Genomic DNA, 13,910 nt, shown 5'->3' on the forward strand with positions numbered 1-13,910 from the left:
GCTCAGTGAACATGTGACCATCTTGATACGCAGTCTAAACTTTAAAAATCGCGCCTATAGATGCTGAAAAATTGTGTGACCCAATTATCTGTATTATAAACACTGGTAATCGATTACATTATGTTATCGCGTTCGATTGCATTTAAAATAACTCTGTTATCGCCTAGCAACAAGTTCACTGACTCACACTTGTGGAACTACATATCATATGGTGTAAGGGCAGCGGAACTAGCAGCTGTAGAATTATTTACATCTCTCGTTTTGTTTAAAGTATTTAAAAATCACGAATAAATTGGAAATATGGGTCGCGCTGAAGTTGGTACGCCCAAGTACTTGGCCAACAAGATGAAGGCCAAGGGCTTGCAGAAGTTGCGCTGGTATTGTCAGATGTGTGAGAAACAGTGCCGCGATGAAAATGGCTTTAAATGCCATACAATGAGCGAGTCGCATCAACGGCAGCTGCTTCTCTTTGCGGATTCGCCTGGCAAGTTTTTGCACAACTTTTCCAAAGAGTTCTCCGATGGTTATATGGAATTGTTGCGTCGTCGCTTTGGCACCAAGCGCACGAACGCTAATAAAGTATATCAGGAGTACATTGCACACAAGGAGCACATTCACATGAATGCCACTCGATGGCTGACGCTCTCAGACTATGTCAAGTGGCTGGGACGCACTGGCCAAGTGGTGGCTGATGAAACGGAAAAAGGATGGTTTGTCACCTACATTGACCGCAGTCCGGAGGCTATGGAGCGTCAAGCGAAAGCTGAACGCAAAGAGAAAATGGAAAAGGATGACGAAGAGCGTATGACCGAATTTATTGAGAAACAAATCAAGAAAGCAAAGTCTAAAGAAGGCGAGGATGATGAAACGCAGGAGAAGTATACCGAACTGAAACGTGAAGAGGAACAACCCCTAAAGCTGGACATCCGATTAGAGAAAAAGTTTCAGCCTGAGTCGATATTGGGTAAATCAGCGTTGCTCACAAAACGACCAGCCGACCAGCCAGATGAGAAAGTCTTTAAAAAACCCAAGCCAGTTCCGATCGAGTCTAGCAGATCAGCGCTAGATGAAATCATAAAACAGGAGGAGATGAAGAAGGAACGTACAAATCGCAAGGATTACTGGCTCCATCCGAATATAGTAGTTAAATTCATCTCTAACTCCATGGGTGATAAGTTCTACAAACAGAAGGCTGTGGTCCAGGAAGTTATAGATAAATATCGTGCAAAAATTAAATTCTTGGACAGCGGGGAAAAGTGTAAAGTGGATCAGGTAATTACCCAAATTCTCTAAAGGTTAACCATATACTTCATTAATAACATTTTCTATTTGCTCAGGCACATCTGGAGACCGTGATACCTGCCTTGGGCAAAGAAGTACTTGTGGTAAATGGTGCTTACAGAGGCTCAGAAGCTCTGCTAAAAAAGCTAAATGAAAGCAAATATTGTGTTACCATTGAGATACTGCACGGTCCACTAAAGGGACGTATTGTAGAGAACGTGCAGTATGAAGATATCTGTAAAATACATGGCACGTAGTACTAAAAAGATAGAGTTAATTTTTAAGCTTAGATTTAAGTTTATATACTTGATATTTTGTTCACTTAATATTAGAAATATAGAATAGTTTCATCTAAACGTAAATGTACTGTGGAAAAATAATTCACTTTCACTTCATGGTGTGCATTAAATTTAATCAGAATGGCAAAACTAATCGAATGGATTTCATTTAATCACTTCTAATTTTAACGCGACAGTTAAGAAAGACTTCTATTGTAAGCCGGAACCCTCATCGCTTGGATATGCAAAGAATCTATTTTTCTGTAGCTGTTTTTTGCTTATGTCTCAGCGGAATATATGCAAATTCAATATTCGATTGGGCAAGGACACAAGCTGGGAAGGGAATTAATATGGCTTTGAATATGGGAATTCTTCCTAAAAAATGGACTGATTTAATTAATGATCAATGTGAGTACGAAGAACATTCAAGTCCCAACTCTATATATCATTTAATTTACAGGCATCAAGTTTGCAGAGACTTTCAACGTACCCAACGTCAGAGCTGCGGACATGACAAAGCTAAATTTTAATTATATAACACCGTGTTGCAATTTTACAGTGCCTATATTGAAAGCCGAAACTCTCTGGGACAATGCAATATTTAATCGGAATAAAAAAATAGTTGTTGTCGTTAGTGGATGGTTGACAACTTTCAGGTCTTCATTTGCCAAGGACGTGTTACAAAGGGCTTACATGTGTCGTCCCGATGTTAATTTCGTGGTATACCTTAAGGCATGCATATCTCTTTCTATATACACTATATATATTGCTCTTAAGGTCGTAGATACATCGAGCTACCTGGATATGCTCTATATGTGGTCTGTGCAGAACACCAATATTATTGGGGACTACATTAGCCTCGGCTTAAAGCAACTGACAGATGCCAATCCATCAGCCGAGATTCATCTTATCGGTTTGCATTGATCAATAACTAACTAGACACTGTATTCAGATAATTATCAACGATCTAATTTTGTAGGTCACTCATTGGGTGCACATATTATGGCATTCGCTGCGCGACAGTATCAAAATTTAACAGGACGCCTGGTGGATCGTGTAACAGGTTTGGATCCGGCCAAGCCGTGCTTTAAAGCCCAATCTAGAAGTGATGGCAAAGCCAGTGATATTGCCCGGTTCGTAGATGTCATACACACAAATGCTGGCTTATTGGGAGAGGATTCGCCAGTTGCTCATGCCGATTTCTATCCAGGAGGTGACGATCCAATTCAAAACGGCTGCATATTCTTTGAATGCTCACATAGTCGAGCAATTGAGTACTTTGCCGAAAGTGTTTATCCAGGCCAGGAGCAAAACTTCCTGGCTTCCAAATGTAGCTCAATGGAAAATATGCGTGCTAAAGCCTGCAGCTCCTCCCACTCAGTTATGGGCTATGAAGTTGATAAGAATGCCACAGGTATTTACTATCTAGAAGTGAATAGTAAGCCACCATTTGGCAAGCATTCAACTGTAGATTCGGACGATGTAAATAAAGAATGCAAGTGCCTTGGTGTAGTGTGTTAACTTAAATGGATTTTAGAAGATTCTGAATAAACAAAGACTCTCTTGGGCATAATCTGTATAATTTAAATACTGTTGCAGTTGCTCTCACTTGAAATCCTACTGTCTAAGAGTTGAATGTACCTTAAATTCGACACATCTGTTGGCATTGACATTAATCTGGATTTGTATTTGGGTTAAATTAACTATAAGTGCAAAGAACATATGTTTCATGACCCGATTTCATTTACGCGCGGGGTATATTGAGTTCTTAATTTCGTTCGTATTAATTTAGGTAAATGTTTTGATGACTAATTATGCAAGGGTATATAAGCTTCGGCTCTAATTCTTTTAATTTTTGCAATAATACAAAGACAAAAGTTTTCGCAATCATTTTGCCAGTATGTGTAGAAGTTAAAATACTTTACGCAAAATTAGTCTATTGCGGACTTTATATACTGCAAAATGCGATCCCTGCTCTTTAGATTTACAATTTTAAGTATTATACTGATCAGCAGCATGGAGCATACTGAACAGTCGAATAACTTAACGTTAAACTGGTGGCCGAGTGTCTCTGACAGACTCCTGGATATCCTAACGTTGAAAATGAATATATTCACATCGTTTCCATTGGAGATGGCTGCCACTGTTATTGACAGCTTGTGTAAGTTGATGGGGCAATTAAGCTATTGGCTCTCATTTAGCAATACACTCGCCTCTACTCTCAGTATCCCATCTCAACGCTTAACAGGCTCCTCCACATTGTTTATGGGAGGCGTACCACCACAAATTCAACCGGATATAACGAAAATGCACTTTCAGTACATGACTCCGTGTCTGAACTATAGTGTTCCCTTGCTGAAAGCTGAGAAACTTTGGAATCATCCCCAATTTCGACGCAATCGTAAATTAGTTATATTGGCTACGGGCTGGACCAATACGGTTAACGCTTCAGCTACCATTTCGATGATATCGAGGGCTTTTATGTGCAGACCTCGTGTGAATTTCGTGGTAAATAATAAGTTGTTAATTCAAGTAGTTATACAAATATTAAATAAATATACTTGCAGATTGTAGATGCCGCTTACTATGTGGACACTCTGTACAAGTGGTCGGCCCTGAATACTGATCTCATTGGCGAGCATCTAGCTGTTGGCTTACACCATTTGATTAAAGTCTCCCCGTTGATTGATATTCATTTGATAGGTGAGCATTATATTGAATTGTTCGGGTACTAGATATCAGACAGAAATTTTCTAGGCCATTCATTGGGCGCACACATCATGGGCACCGCTGGGCGGACATTCAAACAACTCACAGGATATCGCGTGTCTCGTATTACAGCTCTGGATCCTGCCAAGCCCTGCTTTCGTAATGAAAAGTCACTTCCTGGTCTAATGCGAGGCGATGCTGAATTAGTAGATGTGATACATACAAATAATGGTATTCTGGCTAAACGAGATCCAATCGGTGACATTGACTTCTATCCCGGTGGTGTTCATCCCATAAAGCCTGGCTGCCTGACCATCGGCTGCTCTCACACGCGTGCAGTTGAGTATTTTGCAGAGAGTGTCTATCCGCAGCAGGAGCGCAGTTTTGTGGGTATTCGATGCAGCTCCTGGAAAATGCTTGAGTGGCACAGATGCGAATCTGACATAACTTCAACCATGGGCTACTTGATAAATAGAAAGGCCAATGGCATTTTCTACGTGGATGTGAATGGTCGAAGTCCCTTTGGGAAGAACTACAATGTACCAAGGCAAGGTATCGCTGAATGCGCTAAGCCCAGCTGCATTTCTAAATTTCTGAGTAAATTGCAAAAGTCTTAGTTTTTTTAACAATTGCAAAATATATGTTAAATTTCAGTTTAAAATCGACCTGTCTTCCCAAAGATATCTTATTTTATCCACTCTCTGTCATATTGCAGCTTGATTTTCTTTCGTCTTTCCTTCATTTCGCTTTGCATTCAAATCTATTGAACACTTATAAATAGCTTTATTTAATATTTATTCTATTATTTCTGTAAGATCTAGATCATCATCGAAGGCCTCTGCAATGCCTTTCTGGCTCTGGTAGACTTTCTCTTGGGTTTCAGCTATTCTCCACAGTTCGTCATCATCATCGCCATTCAACATGGATCTGTTGGCACCTCCCTTGATTCCGGTTCTAAGTTTATTGCTTGCTGGAGCAGGGCCCGGTGCACGTTTCTGTCGATTGCCCATCAAGATTTGGCTCTCCTCGAAATATTTGTTTGGATGATTGATTGTGGGTTCCACTGTGGAATTGTGCGTAAGCATGAAGTATTTTCCGCAGGCGAATTGATAATGATTGCGGGACACGAAATACATCACCTCCTCAATCCCACCCGCGGAGAGGCCATACGCAGAGAGTTTGGCCTTCAGCGAAGTTGGGTCCATTGTTTTGTATGGACAACCGTGGCAATCACCAGGAGCGGCCATCTCCTTGATGATCTTTAGGCAGGAGTAAGGCGTGTAATTGACCATTGAGCCCTTCTTGCCATAGTTGTGATAAATGTTGTACTCGTAGCTACGCGTAAACTTGTCCACGTCCATTTTCTTGGTGAACTCTTCCCGCCAAAATCGTATCGAATCCTCAAGCGTCACGCCAATGCCCTTCAAGAAGAGGCCGTACTGCATGCGTCCGCCGTGCTTAATGTGGTGCTGACTGCGTATGTGCTCGTGGCACATGCGCATACACAACGGCATGGATGTCTTGGATAACTGATCCAGAGACTCAATAGGCACAGACTCATCTCTGCACACTGTGTAGTCTTTGCCCGTATATGAGTTATGCAGTGATTTAATCATTCGAGCAATGCGCTCGTCTGCTTCAACATCAGCAATAAAAGCTTTAGCTGCTTGCATGCCAAGCTCAATCTCCTCCAGTTGCCTGGCGCCGACAATAGACACCATATCATGCGTGTTAACATAGGCAAATCCCGCTTTTATATAACAACGTCTAGTACGCACCAAATCCAAGACTTGTGTGAAGGGCACTTTGTAGAACTCTAATAGCTCGATCTTTGATACACTCTGACCCACTGTGCTTTCATAGAGGCCGTCCTTGACCTCGTCCTTCTGCTCCTCTGTTAATGGGTGAATTTGAAAATTGTTGGCATCCAGAAACATCTTGATTTCAGCTGTGCTAAGTGCGGCGAATTTGTATTTGAAAAACTCCATTTCTCGTGCCACAAACCAGCGTTGCAGATCTTCCGAACGGCAATAGGCTAAGCGTAGTATGAAATGCGACAAATAGTCACGCCGGCGCATTTGTACATCGGCTTCGTGTTTGGTACCACTGCTGGCCATGCCCATGCGCAGGTATCCACGGAGTCCGTCTTTGGTCATTTCAGCATTCACATATTCCTTCCAGTCGTCCGAAAGGATACGTAATCCCTTTGTAGTGGCGCGATCGAAAACGCGCAATAGGCGTAGACGCTCCAAAGCGAGATCCTCGAATTCATCAATATGAATATCTTCTGTTGGCGGATAATGATAGAGCATTACATTATGCGGATACTTGGCTTCCAGGCTAATCACTTCAACTTTTACATCGTGTCGTGCGCGTTTCTTTAAATTAAAATCCATGTTGGCAAATAATGCACAATTGCGATTTACTAAAATGGCGCCAAATCCATTTAACAGCTGTCACAGTTATATCGATATATATAACAGGCAAGCCTGGTATACTCATCACATATCGATTACAGTAAATTATCGATGGTGTTCTTTAAATTTTATTAGAATATTCCGTATTGTTAGTAACGATAAATGTAAGTTGCAACAACGAATCATTTATTCAATCTAAACTAATTTAATGCTTATAACTTAAAATATACCAAAGTCCAAGCGATTTTCGTATATTTCATAAAATTAATTAATGTGTATATCAGGTACTTAATAAACAGACTAGAATATTTTTATATGTTAAAATCTAAACAGCGCTTATACTCTGGAATCTTTAGTGCCTATGCCAATAAACTCCAAAGACTTTCTTAGACGTTTCCAAAACAGTTTCCGTTCTTCCAATGATGGCTGTTTATTTCCTTTACTCGGCCATTTAATGTAGGTCTTTATATCCATTAGGTACTGTAGAGTTTTCGGTCGTTTGCTACGTGGTATGTCTTCCAGAAACACAAGTATCAAATGCTCTTTACTCATTTCAAATATACTGTTTGGAATAGAATGAAATTGATTTGTGAATGTATGTTTAAAGGAGTCACTCCACACAATCCTCATATTTATATTGAGCTTTCTCTTTTTTTAATTCTTACCGATGTTGAGCCAGATACATTTCGAATTGACACCAATGGCTGAGTAAAAACTTTGATGATATTAGCAGCATAAGAGAGCGCGAACGATCCATACTCGAGATAATATTGTCCAATATAGTCACTCCGATCTGTAAACAAGATAATAGAACTAGATCGTGCCCTATTGGGATTAAGGACATTTTGAACAAACCTGAAAATCACGTTCATGCAGACATATTGAAATATCACCAGATTTCTCCACATTTGGCAGAAGCTCATCCAAAAGCCATTGTCGATCGTTTTGGCAATAGCTTATGAATATATCATAAATAACACTCGGGTCACTTTCGGCTAGATGTCGGATCCTATCTTTAGCGGCAGTAGATAAAAGCGCAGCTGACTTAAGTGAGGCATAATAGTAGTGAATGTGCCAACGCTTCAGGTATATGACAAATCCCAGAATGAATATGAAGAGAAGGCTGCCCACTGTAGCTGTGATGATCTTCATTGCGTTATGAAGCTCCCTCTCGAGTATAAGTAAGTTGCGACTCTGGCAAACTAATTCATCCACCTGCAACTTTTCCGTCTCATTAAAGCACCAATAGTTCTTTGCATCATAGTCCAGCAATTGAAATTTAAGTTTTGTATCATTCACAGTGGTCGGCTTTGAGAGGGGGCATTGACTACTGCTTATATTGTTTGAAACAAAATGCAGTTTGACGATATTCTTGAGGCGCTTGAAGTCTTTAATGTTCTTATAGCTGTCGCTCAGCAAGGGAATATATTTTCGATTCCACAGCTGCTGTTCAATATATTTGCTTAGAACATTACTCAATTGATTCAGGCTGCTGTCATTTAATTGGTAAATTAGCTCAGCCGCTGCGTTTTGTAGAAAGTCAAAGGAGCAGCTGGCTTCCTTGTTGTTATTAGCAGCTACCTCAACGACCTCCCGCAGATTGCAATTACAGAGAAAGTTATTGCTGCCCAAGCTCAAATATTCCAATAGCTCGAAATCCTTTAACATCTCCGTGGTCAACATATTGACGTTGTTGCTGCGTAAATTGAGAACTCGCAATTGTTTGTTATGGGAGAAGACGCTCTTATACCAATTGCCAATGTGGTTGTAGCTCAGGTCGAGCTGTTTCAAACTAATCAGAGGCTTGAATATATCAACGTCGAGGGCATTTATATTGTTCCCCGCTAAGCACAATAATTGCAATTTATTCAGGGGCTTCAACCAGTCAAGGTCCTTGAGATTAGAGTGTTCGAATGATAGGAATTTCAGTGTTTCGCTTATGCTATCGAAGGCATCGTCCAAAATGTTATACGAGACAAATGGATTGCCGGATAAATCGAGGCCCTCCAGAATTGTATTCTTGAACAAGCCGTTGCTAATCATGGGAAACGAAGTGTAGCATAAACTCAGATACTTCAGCTTATCGCCAAGATATGTAAAGGCGACGGCACTATTTCTCGTAATTTTCGAGTGCGACAAATCCAAATAAACTAGATTTGGCAAATACTTGAACGTGCTTTGATGTATCTTTAGTCCATATACTAAATTTAGGATCATCTCAAGTGTTGGCACCGAGAACTGATAATTATAGGTCAAGACATTTGTGAATGACAGATCTAAGTATTGTAGTCGAGGTATATAGTAAAAGGTATCAAAATCAATAGTCATTATTTTATTGTTGGATATAAATAGCTTCCGCAGATTTGTCACATTTTTAAATGCCTCTCTGCTCACATACTCAATGCTGCAGTTGCTAATCTCGAGCTCCAATAAATTCGGCAGACTCGGAAAAGTAGCCCAAGCAATACTTTCCTCTGAAAAGAATAAGCAATAAAATGAAAAATATATTACATTTTGGTTACAGTTTTGGGTTATACATTAGCTAATTAACTAATTGAATGCCTTACTTGACTTGCCGAATCTTTTATGTTTATTTTTAATTTTCCAAATGTACTCCTCATAAATAATATCTTGTGTATTTGTTTGAGAGTTAATTTTTTTATTGTCCTGATAGTATGATGAACATTCCCGATCATAAAGATCATAATTCTTATTAGTATTGTCGGCTAAAACCTCATCACAATTGATTTGTGTGCCATTGTTTGGGTTGGTGTTTAGTGTTTCTTGTAAAAATTGCTCAATTGCTGAAATGTAACAAAGTTCCTACAGATAACTGTGTGTTTTTCAATACTCTCTGTGGTCGGTCGAATATATAACCAACTTTATCTACTTACCTTCCACATCGTGTTTGAGAGCTGCAAACTGGTTGCCTTGCAGGGATAGATATTTTAATGATTTACTCATTGTGTTTAAGGTTTGGAATGGTACTGCAGTTAGTGTGTTGTAGGCAGCTGAGAACACTTCGACTTTTTGAAGTCTATATCTATGGGCGAATCTCGTTTTATTTAGCAATTCTTCATCATCTGAGATATTGCCATATGAAAGATCCAAATGCATATTTGTAGCTGCAACAAAATTAATTTAGACGTATTTTCAGATTTTATAGTAACAGATAATATACTAAATGTGTGTCGTTAATGAACATCCGTTAAAATTTTGTAATGTATTGAATTTAAAATGATTAAATGAAACCAACAGCAATTAGAAATACTGTCGATACCACCGGTCAATATCGATACCAAAGCAGCTTAGCATATACTATCGATATACAGATGCCGTCAACAATCTATCGATTAATAAATAAATGTTTGCGTTCTCAATTCACGCTAGAAAACAAAACTTAAAATGGAAGAATTTTGTCGAATTTGCGCAAGAAACGATGTCAGCTTAGTAAATATATTCGATCAACGGGATCAACTGGAGATGGAGCCACCATTGATTGACATGCTGAGTGAATTGGTCACTTGTGAAATACAACTCAATGATCAATTGCCGCAGAACATTTGCCTCTCCTGCAGCTCAGCTGCCAGAAGTGCATTTCATTTCAAGCGTTTGTGTGAACAAAACCATGAATACTTTTGGCAGTTGCTGAGTGCCGAGAGTAACCCCAACTGCGATGAAGAAAATACACACTTGCACTCTTCCATTGAGATTAAAGACGAGCCTGTGGAATATGAGCAACAGGGTAGCAGCACAAACAATGAAAACATTGAAATTATCACTGCAATGGATGAGGAGGATAGAGAGGAGGAAAAAGAGGATCTAACTACTGAAAAATGTGATGAACAGACGTCATTTGAGTGTCTGATATGCGGAGGAAACTATGCGTCTAAGGAATTCTTAGACATTCATACCCGTAACTGTAACCGCAAAACTTATTCATGTACCTACTGCTCAAAGATTTATTTTTCGCATAGCAGCCTCATTATTCACACACGTATACACACCGGCGAACGGCCGTATAAGTGCCCGATTTGCGAAGAGGGCTTCATAAGAAAAGATAATCTAACCAAGCATATATATTCACATACTGGTGAACTTCCATACGAATGTCAACACTGCTTGAAGTGCTTCTCACATCGTAGCATTCTTAATAGGCATCTTCGTATTCATTCGCGGGAAAAATTATGGAAATGTCAATACTGCGGCGAGATCTTTGAGAGTAAACACTTTCTTCGAACACATAAGAATAATCACCCGGACTGTAAAAGAGGTTCCGGAGGCGATGTAATGAATGCTTCTATTCTGAGGAAAGATCTCAACTCAGAGGAGGTCACGTTATCTGGCACAAGTAAAAACAATTGCTCAAAATCTTTCAAACCGAATGATGACAAGGAAACTAGCTATAAGTGTCCAAGTTGTCCTCTAATCTTCCTCACTGAGATTGTTTTCAAGAAACATATTCAAACGCATTCCGATAAAAACGAGCCGCATCCGGAAATGGAGCAGGCAGACATAGACATCCCTACAGGTGTTGATAGTAGTCAAGACAGTTATCCAGTTCTGTTAACTGAAATCGTACCTATAGAATCTTCTGAGAATTTAACCAACGAAAATAATGTTGAAGCAATTAGTTGCAATGCCAACTTAGATGAAAGTACAGAAATAACAGAGTATCCCAATGAAGATCAAGATTGCGAAGTTAATTCATATACAAATTTAAAAAATCAACTTCTTCTTACTGAACTTGTACCTATCGAATTCTCTGAGGAAAATACAAAAAGAAACGGGTTCTCCAAAGAAGATAAACCCAACTTTCTCAACAAACGTAATAGTCAAGCAACAAACAATGACTGTAAAAACTTAAACAAAAATAAAAAGAATAGAGTTCTTTTGACTGAGCTCGGACCCATCGAATTCACTGAGAAAGAAGACAAACATTCTAACTGGAAAGATAAGTTAGCTAAAATTAGAGAGATACGCAAGCTCACTGCTAAGAAAATTCATCAGTGTAAGCGGTGCGAAAAGAAGTTTCCTACCGTGACTGCTTTGAGACAACATTATCGCATCCATTCCGAAGAACGTCCCTATAAGTGTCCATTCTGTCGGAAAACATTTAAAAGAACTTCAAGTCTTCAAGCCCACATGATTGTCCATGAGTGCAAATACTGCTATAAATCATTTAGAACAAAAACTAAACTATTGGGTCATGGGTGCCCAAAACGTATTGATATGTCGTAGGCTTAAGTACTCTCTGTAGAAATTAAGATGCAAAGAAATTACAAATTATTATTAGTTAAAAATATATTTTGAAGCATTGTGTACTTTTATATATGTATTTTACATATTTCTCATGTTCAATGGCTTCAGGAAATAAAAATATAATACAGTCCACGGATACCTGCCTATTTCGACGTATATTTTGGCTCACCACGCAATTAGTTTCAAGCGGAATATATTTTTGTGAAGCTTTCTGATATAGTAACAAGCATTGAGTTTAGAACAGTAAAAATGGATTAGAAATGTTTAAAAAGCGTTTAATTGGTGAATTTGTAGAAATTCTAGCGAGTTCTTTATTTAAGAACAACCATCCGCTTTCTCTTTCTTTATAGTTCTCTCTCTCTCTCTCTCGCTCTCTCTCAGGCTTGTACAATATCTTAAATAGTATACGTACATGTATAATAATAAATAAAGCATGTTCATTCGTAAATTAGCTACCAATTTATAATTTTTAATCAGTTACGTTTGATAGAACGTTGAACACATTTATAATAATATTGCGTTTATTTGTGTGCTTACCATACTTAGCACTTGTGGTTCTTAGAGTTCCATTAGGAAATGTCCACCATAGTATTTCCTGTTTAATGTTATCCAAAAGACATGTATTCCCATCATCAGTGCCGTATTTGACAAATAGGGAGCTAAGATCTGTCTCCTCAGTGGAATCTGTGTTGGTCTCTGGACCTTCCGTATTTTGGTGAGCGCTTTCAAACGACGTATTTAAATTTTCACTCAAATGCAAACTACTTTGAACAGGAGTTTCAGGCACTACTTCTGCAGCACTGATATTCCAATGAAGCAGAAGCGCAATCAAACAAGCTTTTAATACGATTGCCATTTTTGCGTTATTTCACCAAACTTTTATCGAAAGTATTTCTATGTTTTTCTAAATTTCCTCGGTTTGTTGCTATTAGTATATTGCCTTTCATTGAACTTTTTTTTTTTTTTTGCTTACATTCTTTTAGTCCAATATTTCTATTTATAACTTTCAGTTATCTTGCTCCACATACTTCTAACAAATTTGACACATTCAGTTCGGTAACGCAGATTATTTTGCAATATTTCCGATCGATTGGCGACATAATACAGCACTCTAGAAAGCACAAGCGCGACTAATGGTCAGAAATGTATTGCTCTTTGGGCTTTGCGAATACGAGTATGAATAATATTTATTATAACACGATAGGGCTTATCAATTTTGGCAATATATTCTTTTGCTTTTGAATGGGTTCCGGTTATCAGTTTAGCCGCTTTATTATGTTAAAACACACAGCTCTCTCTCTCTCTCTTTCTCTCTCTTTCTAGCACACCCACACCTCAAACATTGGGTAAATAATTGCGGGAAATAATAGGCATGATAGCCGCCAACAATTCGTTACTGAAGTAGGGCTAAAGCACGCACTACTCTTCCTATCCAAAAAATACTCTTTTTTTTATAAGAGAGTCGAGTTAAATATAATCATAAATTAAATGGACTACTTTAAATTGAAGTAAATAATGCTCAATAATATAGATTATTGCGAATCTGATACGCTTATAGATATGGCCAGCATGATAAGCCTTTTTTCTGTTTTGCTGGTAATGGCAAATGTAAGATTAGAGTTAGAATTTGTGTTTGCTTCATAAGCGATTTTTGATTTCATTTCGAACATCTAATTATCCATCCATATTAAAAACCTCAGATTTTGTTTAATATTTGCCAAATTCAAAGTTGAATTTTGAATTTTCAAAAATAAAACGCTTTTAATTATCGATAAAAAAATACGTTATTTGCAATCGCTGCTGCCAGGAAAATGCTATTCTGCCAAAGGATCTTCTGCTAATGACAGCAAAATATAAATATTTATTCACATAAATTATATTATAAATTTCCCAGTTGCATTACACTATATCAACATTTAAACATTTACTTATTTATTTAAGCACATGACATTATAGTAGGTCC

General features: G+C 38.4%; 6 protein-coding genes across 9 annotated transcripts; 4 read left to right on the forward strand and 2 right to left on the reverse strand.

Annotated features, from left to right (window-relative positions):
* Window positions 1–181: 181 nt before the first annotated feature.
* kin17 (kin17 DNA and RNA binding protein) lies at window positions 182–1,713 on the forward strand. Its single transcript, XM_018101543.3, has 2 exons — window positions 182–1,272; window positions 1,338–1,713. The coding sequence occupies exons 1-2, from the start codon at window positions 301–303 to the stop codon at window positions 1,536–1,538; spliced, it is 1,173 nt and encodes a 390-aa protein (XP_017957032.1). The 5' UTR covers window positions 182–300; the 3' UTR covers window positions 1,539–1,713.
* A 72-nt stretch (window positions 1,714–1,785) lies between these two features.
* Window positions 1,786–3,124, forward strand: LOC108650205 (vitellogenin-2-like). Its single transcript, XM_018099324.3, has 4 exons — window positions 1,786–1,967; window positions 2,020–2,279; window positions 2,337–2,472; window positions 2,539–3,124. Exons 1-4 carry the CDS (start codon window positions 1,802–1,804, stop codon window positions 3,078–3,080), a joined length of 1,104 nt encoding a protein of 367 aa, XP_017954813.2. The 5' UTR covers window positions 1,786–1,801; the 3' UTR covers window positions 3,081–3,124.
* A 30-nt stretch (window positions 3,125–3,154) lies between these two features.
* Window positions 3,155–4,924, forward strand: LOC108650206 (phospholipase A1-like). Of its 2 annotated transcripts, XM_018099325.3 has the most exons (4): window positions 3,253–3,720; window positions 3,808–4,067; window positions 4,127–4,262; window positions 4,317–4,924. In XM_018099325.3, the coding sequence occupies exons 1-4, from the start codon at window positions 3,522–3,524 to the stop codon at window positions 4,883–4,885; spliced, it is 1,164 nt and encodes a 387-aa protein (XP_017954814.3). In that variant the 5' UTR covers window positions 3,253–3,521; the 3' UTR covers window positions 4,886–4,924. The 2 variants fall into 2 exon arrangements, with proteins under 2 accessions (XP_089116313.1, XP_017954814.3); XM_089260187.1 differs by having other exon boundaries at window positions 3,155–4,067.
* Window positions 4,925–5,036: 112 nt separating this feature from the next.
* Prim2 (DNA primase subunit 2) lies at window positions 5,037–6,741 on the reverse strand. Its single transcript, XM_018101531.3, has one exon. The coding sequence runs from the start codon at window positions 6,662–6,664 to the stop codon at window positions 5,063–5,065; it is 1,602 nt and encodes a 533-aa protein (XP_017957020.1). The 5' UTR covers window positions 6,665–6,741; the 3' UTR covers window positions 5,037–5,062.
* A 188-nt stretch (window positions 6,742–6,929) lies between these two features.
* Toll-9 (toll-like receptor 9) lies at window positions 6,930–13,528 on the reverse strand. 3 transcript variants are annotated; one of them, XM_089259410.1, is made up of 6 exons: window positions 12,485–13,528; window positions 9,580–9,810; window positions 9,253–9,489; window positions 7,541–9,159; window positions 7,351–7,478; window positions 6,930–7,247 (listed from the first exon to the last, which is right to left on the reverse strand). In XM_089259410.1, exons 1-6 carry the CDS (start codon window positions 12,801–12,803, stop codon window positions 7,022–7,024), a joined length of 2,760 nt encoding a protein of 919 aa, XP_089115536.1. In that variant the 5' UTR covers window positions 12,804–13,528; the 3' UTR covers window positions 6,930–7,021. The 3 variants fall into 3 exon arrangements, with proteins under 3 accessions (XP_089115536.1, XP_017957019.1, XP_030241230.1); XM_018101530.3 differs by lacking the exon at window positions 9,253–9,489 and having other exon boundaries at window positions 12,485–13,527; XM_030385370.2 differs by lacking the exon at window positions 12,485–13,528 and having other exon boundaries at window positions 9,253–9,508; window positions 9,580–9,801.
* On the forward strand, window positions 10,012–12,090 carry LOC149091426 (uncharacterized). The gene has a single exon (XM_089259412.1). It carries the CDS (start codon window positions 10,091–10,093, stop codon window positions 11,924–11,926), a length of 1,836 nt encoding a protein of 611 aa, XP_089115538.1. The 5' UTR covers window positions 10,012–10,090; the 3' UTR covers window positions 11,927–12,090.
* Window positions 13,529–13,910: the final 382 nt, after the last annotated feature.

The sequence above is a fragment of the Drosophila navojoa genome, chromosome 4, assembly GCF_054131105.1.
Source record: "Drosophila navojoa isolate 15081-1374.11 chromosome 4, UAZ_NAV_1.0, whole genome shotgun sequence".
Classification (NCBI taxonomy): Eukaryota; Metazoa; Arthropoda; class Insecta; order Diptera; family Drosophilidae; genus Drosophila; species Drosophila navojoa.

Excerpts from the sequence above, each read along its gene's own strand:
- LOC108650206 (XM_089260187.1), top strand. The coding sequence starts at position 3,522 with ATGCGATCCCTGCTCTTTAGATTTACAATTTTAAGTATTATACTGATC. Across the intron at positions 4,068-4,126 it reads GACCTCGTGTGAATTTCGTG|ATTGTAGATGCCGCTTACTA; the intron begins GTAAATAATAAG and ends ATATACTTGCAG. Across the intron at positions 4,263-4,316 it reads GATTGATATTCATTTGATAG|GCCATTCATTGGGCGCACAC; the intron begins GTGAGCATTATA and ends GAAATTTTCTAG.
- LOC108650205 (XM_018099324.3), top strand. The coding sequence starts at position 1,802 with ATGCAAAGAATCTATTTTTCTGTAGCTGTTTTTTGCTTATGTCTCAGC. Across the intron at positions 2,280-2,336 it reads GTCCCGATGTTAATTTCGTG|GTCGTAGATACATCGAGCTA; the intron begins GTATACCTTAAG and ends ATTGCTCTTAAG. Across the intron at positions 2,473-2,538 it reads AGCCGAGATTCATCTTATCG|GTCACTCATTGGGTGCACAT; the intron begins GTTTGCATTGAT and ends CTAATTTTGTAG.
- Prim2 (XM_018101531.3), bottom strand. The coding sequence starts at position 6,664 with ATGGATTTTAATTTAAAGAAACGCGCACGACACGATGTAAAAGTTGAA.
- Toll-9 (XM_089259410.1), bottom strand. The coding sequence starts at position 12,803 with ATGGCAATCGTATTAAAAGCTTGTTTGATTGCGCTTCTGCTTCATTGG. Across the intron at positions 9,160-9,252 it reads TAAAAGATTCGGCAAGTCAA|AGGAAAGTATTGCTTGGGCT; the intron begins GTAAGGCATTCA and ends TATTCTTTTCAG. Across the intron at positions 7,248-7,350 it reads ATGTATCTGGCTCAACATCG|TATATTTGAAATGAGTAAAG; the intron begins GTAAGAATTAAA and ends TATTCCAAACAG.
- kin17 (XM_018101543.3), top strand. The coding sequence starts at position 301 with ATGGGTCGCGCTGAAGTTGGTACGCCCAAGTACTTGGCCAACAAGATG. Across the intron at positions 1,273-1,337 it reads AAAAGTGTAAAGTGGATCAG|GCACATCTGGAGACCGTGAT; the intron begins GTAATTACCCAA and ends CTATTTGCTCAG.
- LOC149091426 (XM_089259412.1), top strand. The coding sequence starts at position 10,091 with ATGGAAGAATTTTGTCGAATTTGCGCAAGAAACGATGTCAGCTTAGTA.